This window comes from Adiantum capillus-veneris, chromosome 5, assembly GCF_014529385.1.
Source record: "Adiantum capillus-veneris isolate H3 chromosome 5, ASM1452938v2, whole genome shotgun sequence".
Classification (NCBI taxonomy): domain Eukaryota; kingdom Viridiplantae; phylum Streptophyta; class Polypodiopsida; order Polypodiales; family Pteridaceae; genus Adiantum; species Adiantum capillus-veneris.
Genome location: NC_140935.1, coordinates 3451771 through 3465078, shown reverse-complemented (window position 1 = coordinate 3465078; position 13308 = coordinate 3451771). Strand labels below are relative to the sequence as shown.

Genomic DNA, 13308 nt, shown 5'->3' with positions numbered 1-13308 from the left:
GATGGATTCCTATGTTTGTTGTAACTTATTTGGGTGGAGGCACCTCTATCTACCTCTATCGCCTTTTCATCATGTTCTAGCTTCTCTTGTCCTAGCTCTCTCAACCTCTGTCCTTCTCAATCCTGGTTCAACGTCTCATTTGGCAATGTGCTAGTTGGCCTAACAATCTATTTTGGAGCCTTTGTTATGCAAGACCTTATCAATCTTAGGTGAATATATTCTCTGCACGTTCTCATAGTGAATATGCCTTCAAAACTTACCAGTGCTCAAGCAAACACAAAGTCGGTGCTGTTCGGACCTAAACAAAATGTTCTGGTGGCATTGACATGTTTGAACTTAAAAATTCAGGAAGAATTGCAATCTATGGGAGCTCCTTTTCCTCCTAGCAACACCACAACACAATAAGAAGCCTAGGCAACAAAGTTCAACCAGATAATTTGCCTAATACCAGCATGCTTGGAGACATGCTTGTGAAGGCACTCACCAGATACAACTAAATGAGCAGAAGAACTATCCACGAATGGAGTGATGAAACTTATTGAGAAAGAAGGAAGAAAGTTCTATTAACGTGTCCTTTGGCGGCTAAAGGCGATCTACAGGACTAATATTCACATGTACAAACAGCCTTGAGGTCAAAAAGGTAACAATCAGATTTGTTTGACTGTTTTTCAATTCTGAGTCAGACGACCCTATTCAAATATCTCTTTCAGTTAGCCCAAAGCATCGTTATCCACGAGTTCAACAAAAGAATAGATACCAAAGCATCTTATAAATCCATTTTGTAATACCATGTTCGCCACAATAAAAAGTGGTATAAAAATGTTGCAAATTTAGAACTAGCTACATGCACATTTTTGGCATCAATACCACATCCATATCACAATACCACATTTGCCACAATAGAAGGTGGTAAAAATGTTGCAAATTTGGAACTTATAAACCCGAAAATGTCAGCACTTAACTGACAAAACCAGCCATTTCATGTTGAGCCACCCTCGTCATATATGCCATATCTCGTTCTTTAAAAAGAGACAGACTCTAACACATTCAACCCATTGAGAGGTTATGTCTCAAAACACCACTGATCGGGCTTCTACATGTTGGGCAAATGTTGCGCATCTTTTGGTACTGATGTAAGCAACTATGGCAGTAGTCAAAGTGCACTGCGCAGAGAAGAAGTGTAAGAGCGTTTTTAAGTAAACACCAAGCCCACACCAGACACGAGTGTAAGAGCGTTTTTAAGAGTAAGAGCGTTTTTAAGTAAACACCAAGCCCACACCAGACACGAGTATACTTACTGCAGGGAAGTGGTAGAACATCGCGAGGCTGCAAACAGCAAGAACATTATCAGCATAAATAAACCCACATGGTTTATCCCCTGAGACAAATCAATAGTAGCATACCTTTAAAAAGCAAATTCTGCAAGTTGTTCTGTCTTTTTCCTGTTCCTGCTCATTTACAAAGAAAATCCAAGTTTGTAAGCATTAGTCCTGCTAGTAACTCCAGGCTGGTAAAGATGCTAAGTGGCTTGCACAATGGCATAGCCTATTTCTTACAAATTTCTCATTCAAGTCTCTGCAGTCCCTCTTCAGCTTAGAAATTTCTGCCTTGAGAAGAGCTTTTTCCCTTGCAGCAGTAGCTTCAATCTCTTTGTGTGAGACCAATGCCTTGTTATATTGATCAAGAGCCTTGAGACTGCAATTCAAAAAAAAGAAATAGCGATCAAGTAGCTAACCATCCTACCATAACTTGTAATAAGGAAAAGCCCAAATATCACTTCACCGTTCTTCCTCCAGCCTTGCATGCATGTTGTCATCGACAAGTTGTAGAAGTGCTTTAGCTGATTGTTGGACAAAAATAAGATCTTGAATGTCTGCCTCCTCTAATGCTTTAGCATCGGTGAGATAACTTGCCCTAATACAAATTGAGAACATATCAAGATCCATCAACATGACTGAAGGTTGCTAGTCATATCGACATAGCCATGTCTTGACATTCTTGAAGAGATTTACAGCTTAAAAAATTTAAGAACATATCAACATCCATCAACATGACTGAAGCTTGCTAGTCATATCAACATAACCACACCTTGACGTTCTTGAAGAGATTATTGCTTGAACATAAATTTCTGAAATGCATAATCTCACAACAAATGTTGTGCATTATTAAATCTTTTGACACATAAAACTCAATTTACCTGTTAACACAACCCATCTTACCCGTTAACAAGAGATTTCATCAGCAGGTACTGATGCACATTCTCTGAATTTGCAAGCTCTAAAAGCTGCTGCTCCTTTTGTTCTTCTAATCCACATATAAGCTCAGCTTCTTCTATGGCATGGGTCTGTTAAAAGTATTACTGGCACGGCCAGCATGGCCAGGTTCAGACAAGATAGAGAGCAATTTGAAAAGCGCGACATCACCAAGAAGGCCTACCTGAACTTCTGCTTGAGTCCACTGTGCTAGCTCATCTTGAACATTGAAAACCTTGTTTGTGAAATGTTGGCTTCAGCATAATCTCTCTCTCTCTCTCTCTCTCTCTCTCTCTCTCTCTCTCTCTCTCTCTCTCTCTCTCTCTCTCTCTCTCTCTCTCACACACACACACACACACATTGAACCGCACCTCTGCATCACGGCTTGGTGAGGGCGAAGCAGGAACGACCATGGCTTGCAGAATCTGGTCCTCCCATTGGAGCCAAGCTTCCTCCTCTTCTGTGGCGATCCGCGGTGACGACACTGCCGAGTCCTTAAAGGAAACGCCCCTCCTTTCACTGCACGAGCAGCAATGGCTGCCGGGAGCGTCGGCCATGGCGCTTTCCTCACTCCTCCCTTAGTTCAAAGTTGGTCCAATGGGGTCGTTTGAACACCAGGTTTGGGAGTTCAAAATGGCCAACTAGAGTGCTGCATTTGTATTGAATTGAAGTATGCACGTTTTTGTAAAATAGGGACTTTCTAGTATTCTATGGTTCTGTTGTATAACACATTGCTAGTTTTGTGTAATTCTTCCTTGAAAACATGCAACTTTTGTATCCACCCTCATCGACCACGGCCGACAACAATAATGATGTTTTTTCACATGCTACCTTTTCACGATAAATTTGATAAGGAAGACTACCGCTTTGAAATATTTTACAATGTCAACATATAGGACCAAGTTTGGTGCATACAAGGTCTAAGGACAATGGTGTAGGTTCTTATATTTCTTTTGGTGCAATTGCTTTGTCCACTACTAAGCAAGCCTATTGCAAAGAACTTTGAAATATTTTACAGTGTCAACATATAAGACCAAGTTTGGTGCATTCAAGGTCTAAGGACAATGGTGTAGGTTCTTATAGTTCTTTTGGTGCAATTGCTTTGTCCACTACTAAGCAAGCCTGTTGCAATGCTAAAGATGCACATGATCATGCAATTGACTTGGATATCTATAAAGCATTCCATCACTCCACACATTTTCTCATCAAAATATTAACAATAGATATGGGATAGTATAACTTCTTTGTACATCAAAGATAATGGGGCAAAACCTAAATATCTCTATAAGGAGTTGGAATAAAGGATTATGCGAGAGGAGGTTGATATGGATATGTTCCTTGAAAATATTAATGATCACAAGGAGTGGTTGATTTCTATTGGTGAGGCCATTACTTACAATTACCTTTTGCAAATAGTTCTTGATGCGTTGGCAGATTTGTATCACACTTTGGCATCCCTTTGAAGACTTGAGATAGAGAACACACCTAACAATGCAAAGTTTGATGGCCTTGTCTCTATGTTACTACAAAGGGCTTGATCTAGAGAAAACAACGCTAAGTAGCTTACAATTGGAAAAGCATTTGTGTCACTTGGACGAAGAATATGCATGTTGCCACCTATAATTCTCCTTCTTTAAGTAACAAGCAATAAGTCTAAGAAGGCAAGAGGAAGCTCGAATGCAATTATTGAAAGGCAGTTGGATATCTCATAGGGCATTGAAAGGAAAGAAGAAGTTGAAAAGCACTTACAATAAGAAAAACGATCATCTCATCAAGTAATGTCCTAAGCTTAAGCCATTGCAGATACTTCTTCAAATTCAAACTCAACAAATGTTGTAGAAAATTTGCAATGGGATTTTCTTACACAATGTCAATATCAAACATCCATGGAAGATGCATGTAGTGTAGAGGATATAGATCATGTTGGGTATTTTGATAGTGGTGCAACCAAGCCCATTACATCTCATTGTGATTTCTTTACTTTTCTTGATTTTTTCCCTAGCATGAATATGTTGTATGTGAATGCATGCAAAGATGGAGAAGATGAAAGAAAATCTCAAGAGCACACAAACATGAAGTAGTATTATTGAGTGTGCCAATACAAAGATTAGGCTTTCCCTTGAGTTATGCGTGTACATACAAGCTAGCAGGGGGAAAAACCTCCTAAAGAGGGATAAAGTGCCCCAGTAGTTCTAAGTGTGTTCACACACCTCACTACAATTAAATATGGTAATAAATCCCTCTAGGAATAATGTTGTAAACATGAGCTATCACTTATGTATAGAGAGGTGTCAAGCCCTATGTAATCAGTCCACAAAGAGGAGTAAGCACAATGCTTTATAGAAAGCTTCAAACTTCTCATGAGTCAAAGCCTTTTTTTTAATATTAGCAAGTTGTCCTACACATAAGCCAGGTTGACCTCTCCTAAAGGTAGTTTATCCTTGACTGTGCGCGTATATCATACGCGTCAATGCAAGGGACTTGTCGATACACTGTGTGCGAGCCACAAACGGCTGCAAGCACACAACCAAACTAATCTAGCAAGCTCAAGAGAGCAAGGGTGTGTCACTCACTGCCCTACGCTCGCCTTCGTCGAGGATTCCTCACCGCGAAAAAGAAGGAGCTACCGTCGTGCCGCGCTCAACTACTTCGCCGCCGTCGTGCCGTCGTCGCAATGCTCTCTCTCTCTCTCTCTCTCTCTCTCTCTCTCTCTCTCTCTCTCACACACACACACACACACACACACACACACGCATACACACACACACACAAGGAGATGAAGAAGAAGAAGATGGAGATGGAGCAAGAACATTCTTCAATTGCACAAATGAGAGAATGAGTGATTTTTAGGTTTAGGTGACTTTTATATGAGCTCGCCCATTCACACTTGGACGCCCATGCTTAGCCAACTAACCCTTGAATGTTCCAGTTAGAGTGCGCCTCTCATCGGCGATCACTCTACCCTTTTTCAATTGGACTGACAAGCCCGGTCCCTTGCTCTACCAAATAAATGATACGGCGTCTGTCGTAGGTGATAGGGTGTCCGTGAGCCGTGAGGGTTAACATGTCTCCCCTTCCTGATGTAGATTCCATCCTCAGAAGCTATTAAGTTGAAGCTCGTTCATCGAGGTGGAAGAGCATTTGAGATGAATGTCTTTAGCCTTGTTCAGTCATCACTGCAAAATCAAACAACATTGGCACAGTAATTGCATTCTCATACATTAAATTGTAATATAATCAAACGTATAAACAATTATAAAGGTAAAAAACTAAACAAGTTCGGGGTCGTTAATTTAACGATCGAAAGGCACTAAAGATCGACAATACAATGGGTAAGATTCTCAATTTTCTCTGGTCAATTAAGTTGTTTAATCGCGAGAGCCAAGTATTTCATGTCCGAAGGCTGACTAGAGGCTATACCTAGAAGACCTCGTAGTTAAGCTACGATAAAAGGAATTCTCATGGAATCATCGCCTGACTTATTTCCTTTTCTTTGACCCCCCAAAATTTTTTCACAGTGATTCAATTTTGATTTGTGTGCTTATTTTGTATGCCTTGGGTTTTTTGCTTTTCAAGGAAAACCGCCGACACTGGGAACCTCTAGGGCTCTAGTACCATAGGCGATACATGTGAGTGAAGTACCAAATCAATCTGAGATTGCTCTTCTAGCTTAAGATTTTACATTATAGCACTTTGATTTTTTTGTTTGTTCGTTTTCAGCATTTTAATTTTGTAACTTTGGGGGATCATATAACATTGTTACCCTCCCCAAGCTCATCACACTAGTAAACTCCCTTAATAATACTTAAGCTAAAGGTCAATAGGGACTAATCCCACTAGAAAGCCCTAGTACATCGCACACATTGCTGCCTAAATCAGATTAAGAATCTAAGTAACCATTGATTATTAGGAAGGCATTCCCCATGGTATTAAGAGAAGATCTCTAATGCTTAGCTTGGTCAAACTAGCTTAGTCGGACTGCTTGATTTTTAAACCTAGACAAGTGATTATGACAAAAAATTACATTGAATTTAATGTTTGATACTAAGCAAAATCGTTGAATATTATGCTACCAATCACAATTAAAGCAGACAAACATGGATGCAAAAAAGATAAGGGGCAATGCTAATGGACAAGAAACACATGTTTGTGTTGATGATCGCGCTTGATTTGAAGCATGAACGAGAGAAAGATTCCATGAAGGTCCAAATCCTAACAACAGCAACACGTTCCTGTACACACTAGGAAACACAAGGAATACCTTTAGGAGGCACATCAGTGGGAAAAAAGAACTTTTATAATCACTAAACTCTAAAACATAAACACTCCTATCAAACTAATCCTACCTACCCTCCATCACTTGAGTGATGAGGATCAAAGAGGCACATGCATATGGAAGATTTTGGAGAAACTTGAGGGGCAAGCGGGTTGAGAATTTTGGCAGCTTAAGTCTTGTGGATATGTACATACATTGTAGGCAATTATATGAGCAACCAAATGCTGAAAAAATTCCATTTATGCTTCACTCCCATGTATATCCTCTTTTTTTTACTATTGAGGATGTATGCGGTGGGCTTGAAAAGTTGGCCACTCGCAAAGCGGGAGATCTTCAAGGTATCAAGCCGGAGATGATCAAATGGACATACGATTTTACCCATGAGTGGATGTGTGATATGTTCCACCTTGCGCTTCAACATGGTATGCCTTATGATCGGAGTACTAATTGGGTCAAGCCTTTGCATAAAGGAGGGGATGTAAAGAATGTAAACAACTACTGGACTATAATGATTGGGTCTCTTATTGCAAAGTTGTTTGGATGCATAATGGAGAGTGATTGGGCTGAAGATAATGAAAAGCATGCAAAAGGACAAGCAGGTTTTCGTCAATGCCATAGCACCATTGATCATCTTGTCACTCTTCGTGCTCTCATGGAGGAAAGTCGATTGAAAGGCAAGCAATTGTATTGTTGTTTTGTGGACTTTAAGTGTAGTGGAAATGGCCTATGAACTTTGAGAATAGAAGAAGTAAGAGAATTAGAGTGAGCATTTTTGTGAGAATACTTTGAAAACATAGAGGGTGAATTTAATTGATGGTAGCAACATAAACATAGTACTTATTTAACTTGGCATGAACAATACTTTTGCAAGAGAGAGTATTAGAGAACATGACAATAGTTGAGGATCGGATTTACTTGGAGCTGGTCCCCCCTCCAAAAGGCGTTTGTATTATAGATTCTCCCATCAAGAGAGACTTGGTACAATACAATCTCTGTGCTCCTTGTGACCTAGGTGATGCAATGAATATGGAAAGCTTCATGCATCACGAGCATAACACAAACTTTGCAAAAAGCATTAACTATCCCAAGCCTCAGTCCCAAGGCCTCAAACACCTTAGAAGGTGGAGAGAGCTAGTGGGAAATGAGGGTAGGGAAGAGGAATAAGAATCATTCATAGGAGAAAGAAATAGTTTCTCACTTATCATCACTCTTCTTGCTTAGCATATCATAATATCATAGTAATGAAAATAAAGAAGATGGCAAGCTTAAGCATCGAAGCATGGCTCTTAGTTGGATTTGTATTCCATAGCCAAGAATGTTGGTGTAGGCTCTCAACTTCTCAACAAGCTTGGAGAAGAAGATGAACTTGCACTTTGCACTTCACACAAATGAGTGTGTGTGTGTGTGGGGGGGGGGGGGGGGGGGGGGGGGGGAGAGTATACCCCTCTCACGCTTGGTCTCTCTCTCTCTTTTGATCATAACTTCTTCATCCGAACTCCGATTTGGGTGATCTATAGCCTCAATTGAAGAGCACGAAGTCCTCTACGCATTGATGTGAAGACAAAAATTTTCAGAGTTATGGAAGGCGTTTCTGTAGCAGCATTTCCGAAGTGAACAGGTTCAACAAAATTGATTCTCATCTCCTATTTTACATACAATGTCTTCCGGCACTCGCAAGGGTTCTTCTTCTTCAACAAGGTCCACAACCATTGTGGAAAATGATCCAAAATCTCCTAAGTGTGGAGATAGCAACACAACCACCCAACCAACGATATCGGAAACCATGATCATGGCGTACTTGGTATCATTGCAAGAGACCGTAAACAAACAAGGCGAAGACTTACGAGCACTTGCAATGGAGAATGGCACACTAAGGGTACTTGTGGTTGAGAATGAGAATCTCAAGAGGACACTTGAGATGCAAACAACACGTTTGATGCAACTTGAAGAGGAAGTCAAGGAATGTAAACGCTCTCTTGTGGACTTAAATGCTTTGAAGGAGCGGATGAGCAAAGTAGAGCATGACCATGTACTGAAAGAGGAGAAATTTGACACTATGAGCCGGGATGTATGTGACATGAAAAATGTATGCACAAACAAGTCTTGGGCTGATGTATGTGGTAGCAATGTGGTTTCTAATTCCTCACTCATGCAAGCTATGGTTCAAACAAAGAATGTTGAGAATGTGGATGTGGAGGAGTTTAAGGAACGGGAGCGACGTTGCAAGAACATTGTTATTCGTGGAATTCCCGAAGAGAAGTTAGAGACACCTCCTTCTCTTGCCATTTTTATTGAAGATTTCTTCAAAACCCACTTTGGCATGTCCGGAGTTATGGTCTATGGAGCACATAGAGTGGGGAAGCAAGGAGCTCCTCGCTCGGGAGAACGGCCAATTGTATGCACCATGCCGGATGAGACCAAGCGAAAGATTATCCTTGATAATAGTTGGATCTATTTGAGGGATACAAAATGTTTTGTATGTGAAGATCGCACTATTAAGCAACAAAATATGCGTCGCAAGGCATATGAGGAAAAGAATAATAAAAACAAGGAGATCTCTCATGAAGAAAATGTGCCCAAGGAGGAAGCAAGTCTCTCAAGAAAATAGGGATGCGTGACCTATGAGACCGAGTTACAATTGAAAATATGCTTTTGGAATTGTAATGGATACCCATGGAATGTGGGGGTTGGCATTGATGAACTAACAAGCAAAGCCGATGTTGTACTTCTTGTTGAAACTTGGGAGCATGATACACAAAGGATTAACGGCTTGGAGTATTACAATGTACATTCATTGATGTGGTCAAAGAATCTCAAGCAACGAAGAGGACAAGGAGGGGTAGCATGTATGGTTAAGAAAGGATTGGAAGATTTTGTATCAATTGTGAAAGATGACAAGTACAAACGTTATGTATGGCTGAAAATTATGACACCAAAAAGAGCACCCATTTTTGTAGCCGGTTGCTACATTCCTCATCATGATTCTCCCTTTTATGCTTGCATGGATAGAGATCAACCATTTTCTGATTTGGAAGAGGACATTGCTTATTTCAAAGGTGAAGGTGATGTTATTGTATTTGGGGATATGAATGCTTGCACAAAAACATTGCAACATGATACTCAACAATTTGATATGCCATACATTTCAAGGGAGTTGGAGGAAGTTCACTTGTATGATCGTACTTCAATGGATGAGAAAGAGCCGGATCACTATGGAAAGTTACTTTTACACATGTGTAATAGCACAGGTATGCTCATTGCCAATGGTGTATCTTTGTGGAGTGAAACCAATGGATTTACATGTAGGAGACATAATGGGGATAGTGTGATTGACTATATGCTACTCTCTGAAGCCATCATGTATCACATAAAGAGTTTTATGTTTGGTCAATGGACCCCGGAATCCGACCATCGCACCTTATGTATTGACCTTTCATGTGGAGAAGCAACTAAGCATGATAATCTCAGCCAAAGGAAAGAGAAGTTATCACTATGTATGGATTTCAAACGAGCACCAATGTACATTGAAATGGTTGAGAAAAAACTATGGATGACAAAGCTTCAATGTGATGCACCATTGGAAACTAAATGGGAAGCTTTCAAGAAAGCTATTTGTTCTTGTGCGGAAGAATGCTTTGCCATAAAGCATCTCCATGGTATCAACAAAGATAAAATCACGCAAAAGGTGGTTTGATAAAGAATGTCAAGATGCTCGAAAGTCCTTGATAAATCTTGATGCAACTATGGACAAAGACAACTATCAAAGTCATTTGCATACATACAAAGCATTGATTCAAAAGAAGAGAAGAAGATGGGAAGTAAAGCAATAAGAATTTCAAGTCCAAGAAAAGGCACATGCATGTGGAAGATTTTGGAGAAACTTGAGGGGCAAGCGGGTTGATAATTTTGGTAACTTGAGTCTAGTGGATATGTACACACATTGTAGGCAATTATATGAGCAAGCAAATGCTGAAAAAATACCATTTTATGGTTCACTCCCATGTATGCCCTCTTTTTTTACTATTGAGGATGTATGCGGTGGGCTTGAAAAGTTGGCCACTCGCAAAGCGGGAGATCTTCAAGGTATCAAGCCGGAGATGATCAAATGGACGGGAGATTTTACCCATGAGTGGATGTGTGATATGTTCAACCTTGCACTTCAACATGGTATGCCTTATGATTGGAGTACTAATTGGATTAAGCCTTTGCATAAAGGAGGGGATGTAAAGAATGTAAGCAACTACCGCACTATAATGATTGGGTCTCTTATGGCAAAGTTGTTTGGGTGCATAATGGAGATGAAATTGAGTGATTGGGCTGAAGAGAATGACAAGCATGCAAAGGGACAAGCGGGTTTTCGTCGATGCCATAGCACCATTGATCATCTTGTCACTCTTCGTGTTCTCATGGAGGAAAGTCGGTTGAAAGGCAAGCGATTGTATTGTTGTTTTGTGGACTTTAAGAAAGCCTTTGATATGATTCCACGTAACAATTTGTGGAGAAGGATGGAAGAACTCCAAGTGCCAAGTGAGTTTATGCTTGCGGTTTCTAGAATCTATGAGAAGGTGATTTGTCAATTGCGCATGGGAAGAGAAATTTCAGAAATTTTTGTAAGCACTATTGGGGTTAAACAAGGATGTCCATTGTCACCAACTCTCTTTGGTCTATGCATCGATCAATTGGAACAAATGGTACATGACTTTATGCAAGAAGAAGGCATTGAAGAGGTCACTATTTGCAATGAGGTAATCATTCTTTTGTTGTATGCGGATGATGTAGTACTTCTAGCACACACTTTAGAAGATGCACAAAAGCTTATGGTTGTCCTTGAGAACTTTTGCTTGCATAGTGGGCTGATTGTAAATGAATCCAAAACAAAGGTTATGCTTGTGAAAACCAACCATAAGGAGAAGCCATGCATTGTGTACAACAATGAGACACTTGAAGTTGTTGAGAGCTTTAAGTACCTTGGCCTTGAGGTTCCATCCAATCACAAGTGGCATGAATGTGCTATGCGTCGTTTGGAAGCGGGAAAGAGAGCATATTATGCATTTGAGAACATGTGTAATGCGGGAAACTTCAAGTGTTGAGTTCTCAAGAAGTATCTTTTTGATGCATTGGTGACACCGGTTCTTCTTTATGGAGTTGAAGTGTGGGGCGAGAGCATCTCAAAGTCTACTTGGAAAGAGTTTGAGAATGTCCAAAAGCGTTTTCTTACAAACTTTCTCCAAATTAAGACACAAACACCACATATGCTCCTACTTCTTGAGTCGGGATCTCTTCCAATTGAGGTTATGGGCATGGAAAGGGTTGTGGAGTACATGATAAAGATGCGTCAAAACCCCTCACATCGACTTCCTACAATTGCATGGGAAGCAAGCAAAAAAGTTCAAAAGACGCATAAAAGCAATCTTGAGCACGGGATGGATGCAAGACATAAAGAAGTGGTTTGGGAGATGGGATGCATTACACTTGCTACATGATGCTTCAATTGACTCTCAAGTGAATGAAGCTTTTCTACAACGCCAATGTATTACGGCTTGGGAGAAATCCGGTGGGTCACGTTTCATACATTACACCACCTATATTGCCCCCAACTACAAAACCATGTTCTTCGCTGAGAGAGAAAACCGTACTCACACTTACATGCTTGAGCCTATTCCCTTGTCCGCGATACGCACTATTGCAGCGATTCGGCTTAGCTCCCATTTCCTTCGATGCGAGATAGGGCGTTGGGCCAATGGAGAAGAGTCAAATCGATTGTGCACATTATGCTCACTGCAAGTTCGAGAGTCTGAGTACCACACACTACTAGAGTGCTCAGCTTTTGGTCACATCCGAACTTGCTTCTCTCACATTTTCAGCCATAACTTAGACCTACACACTTTCCTCTCCCAGCCAAAGTGTGGGCTCTCCATTGCGACTCTCATCACTACAATTTTGGAGCATCGAGAGTCACTCATCAGCCATACACATACTACATCACATGTAACTTTGGTCCCATAGGTCATATTTGACCTCCAAAGACGATAATAAAATCTATCTATCTCTCTCTCTCTCTCTCTCTCTCTCTCTCTCTCTCTCTCTCTCTCGTATTATTTAACTATATCATTTGGACATGTGTCCTCTTTTTTTTTCTTTGAGAGAAAGAACTTAATTATTTATTTTTATGCATCTAATTTCTCATTGGACCCCTTTAAAGCCTATCCAATAGGATTCAAGCACGTCATGAGAGCCACATGGGGAGGATCTTGACATGTGTCTTTTATGCTTCTTAAGATATCATGTTTGAATTGAACACTTCAAGCACCTTAGTCATTTAAGCATGAAAATCATTTATGCCTCTTGAGAGATCATGTTTGAATCGAACACTTCAAAAACCTTAGTCATCTAAGCATGAGAAGCACCTCAAGCTTGGGCAAGGTTCCCACAAACACCTTAAGCACCTTAGTTATCAAGCACCACAAGCACCTCATGCTTGAGTAGGATTCCTACCTCAAGGTTAGCCCTAGCTTTTGCCTAAGGTCAAAGGACTTTTTAACTCTAACTTTTGGAGGTCTTTAATGAAGCTAACCCTAAGGTCTTTAAGCTCCATTAGGTAGCATTTCTCTTTAACAAACTATCTCTCATTTGGACCCCTTTAACCTTGGCCTCGTGTTGAGACAGATCCATAAGCACATGCCTATATTCTAACCCTTGTTCACGTTTATTCTCCCACATTAAATTATCAGTTTAATATGAGAAAATCATGTGGGTTGGTTGAATATTAGATTTTATGAC

The 13308-nt window shown here is 40.4% G+C and overlaps 1 protein-coding gene across 1 annotated transcript; it reads right to left on the bottom strand.

Moving 5' to 3' along the window:
• Positions 1 to 752: 752 nt before the first annotated feature.
• LOC147456793 (uncharacterized) lies at positions 753 to 2890 on the bottom strand. The gene is made up of 8 exons (XM_086513454.1): positions 2624 to 2890; positions 2437 to 2487; positions 2220 to 2344; positions 1783 to 1914; positions 1557 to 1695; positions 1404 to 1448; positions 1299 to 1326; positions 753 to 1163 (listed from the first exon to the last, which is right to left on the bottom strand). Exons 1-8 carry the CDS (start codon positions 2807 to 2809, stop codon positions 1048 to 1050), a joined length of 822 nt encoding a protein of 273 aa, XP_086369580.1. The 5' UTR covers positions 2810 to 2890; the 3' UTR covers positions 753 to 1047.
• Between the last annotated feature and the right edge of the window lie 10418 nt (positions 2891 to 13308).

Excerpts from the sequence above, each read along its gene's own strand:
- LOC147456793 (XM_086513454.1), bottom strand. The coding sequence starts at position 2,809 with ATGGCCGACGCTCCCGGCAGCCATTGCTGCTCGTGCAGTGAAAGGAGG. Across the intron at positions 2,488-2,623 it reads CACCAAGCCGTGATGCAGAG|GTTTTCAATGTTCAAGATGA; the intron begins GTGCGGTTCAAT and ends TTCACAAACAAG. Across the intron at positions 1,164-1,298 it reads TGTTCTACCACTTCCCTGCA|TGCACTTTGACTACTGCCAT; the intron begins GTAAGTATACTC and ends TTCTCTGCGCAG.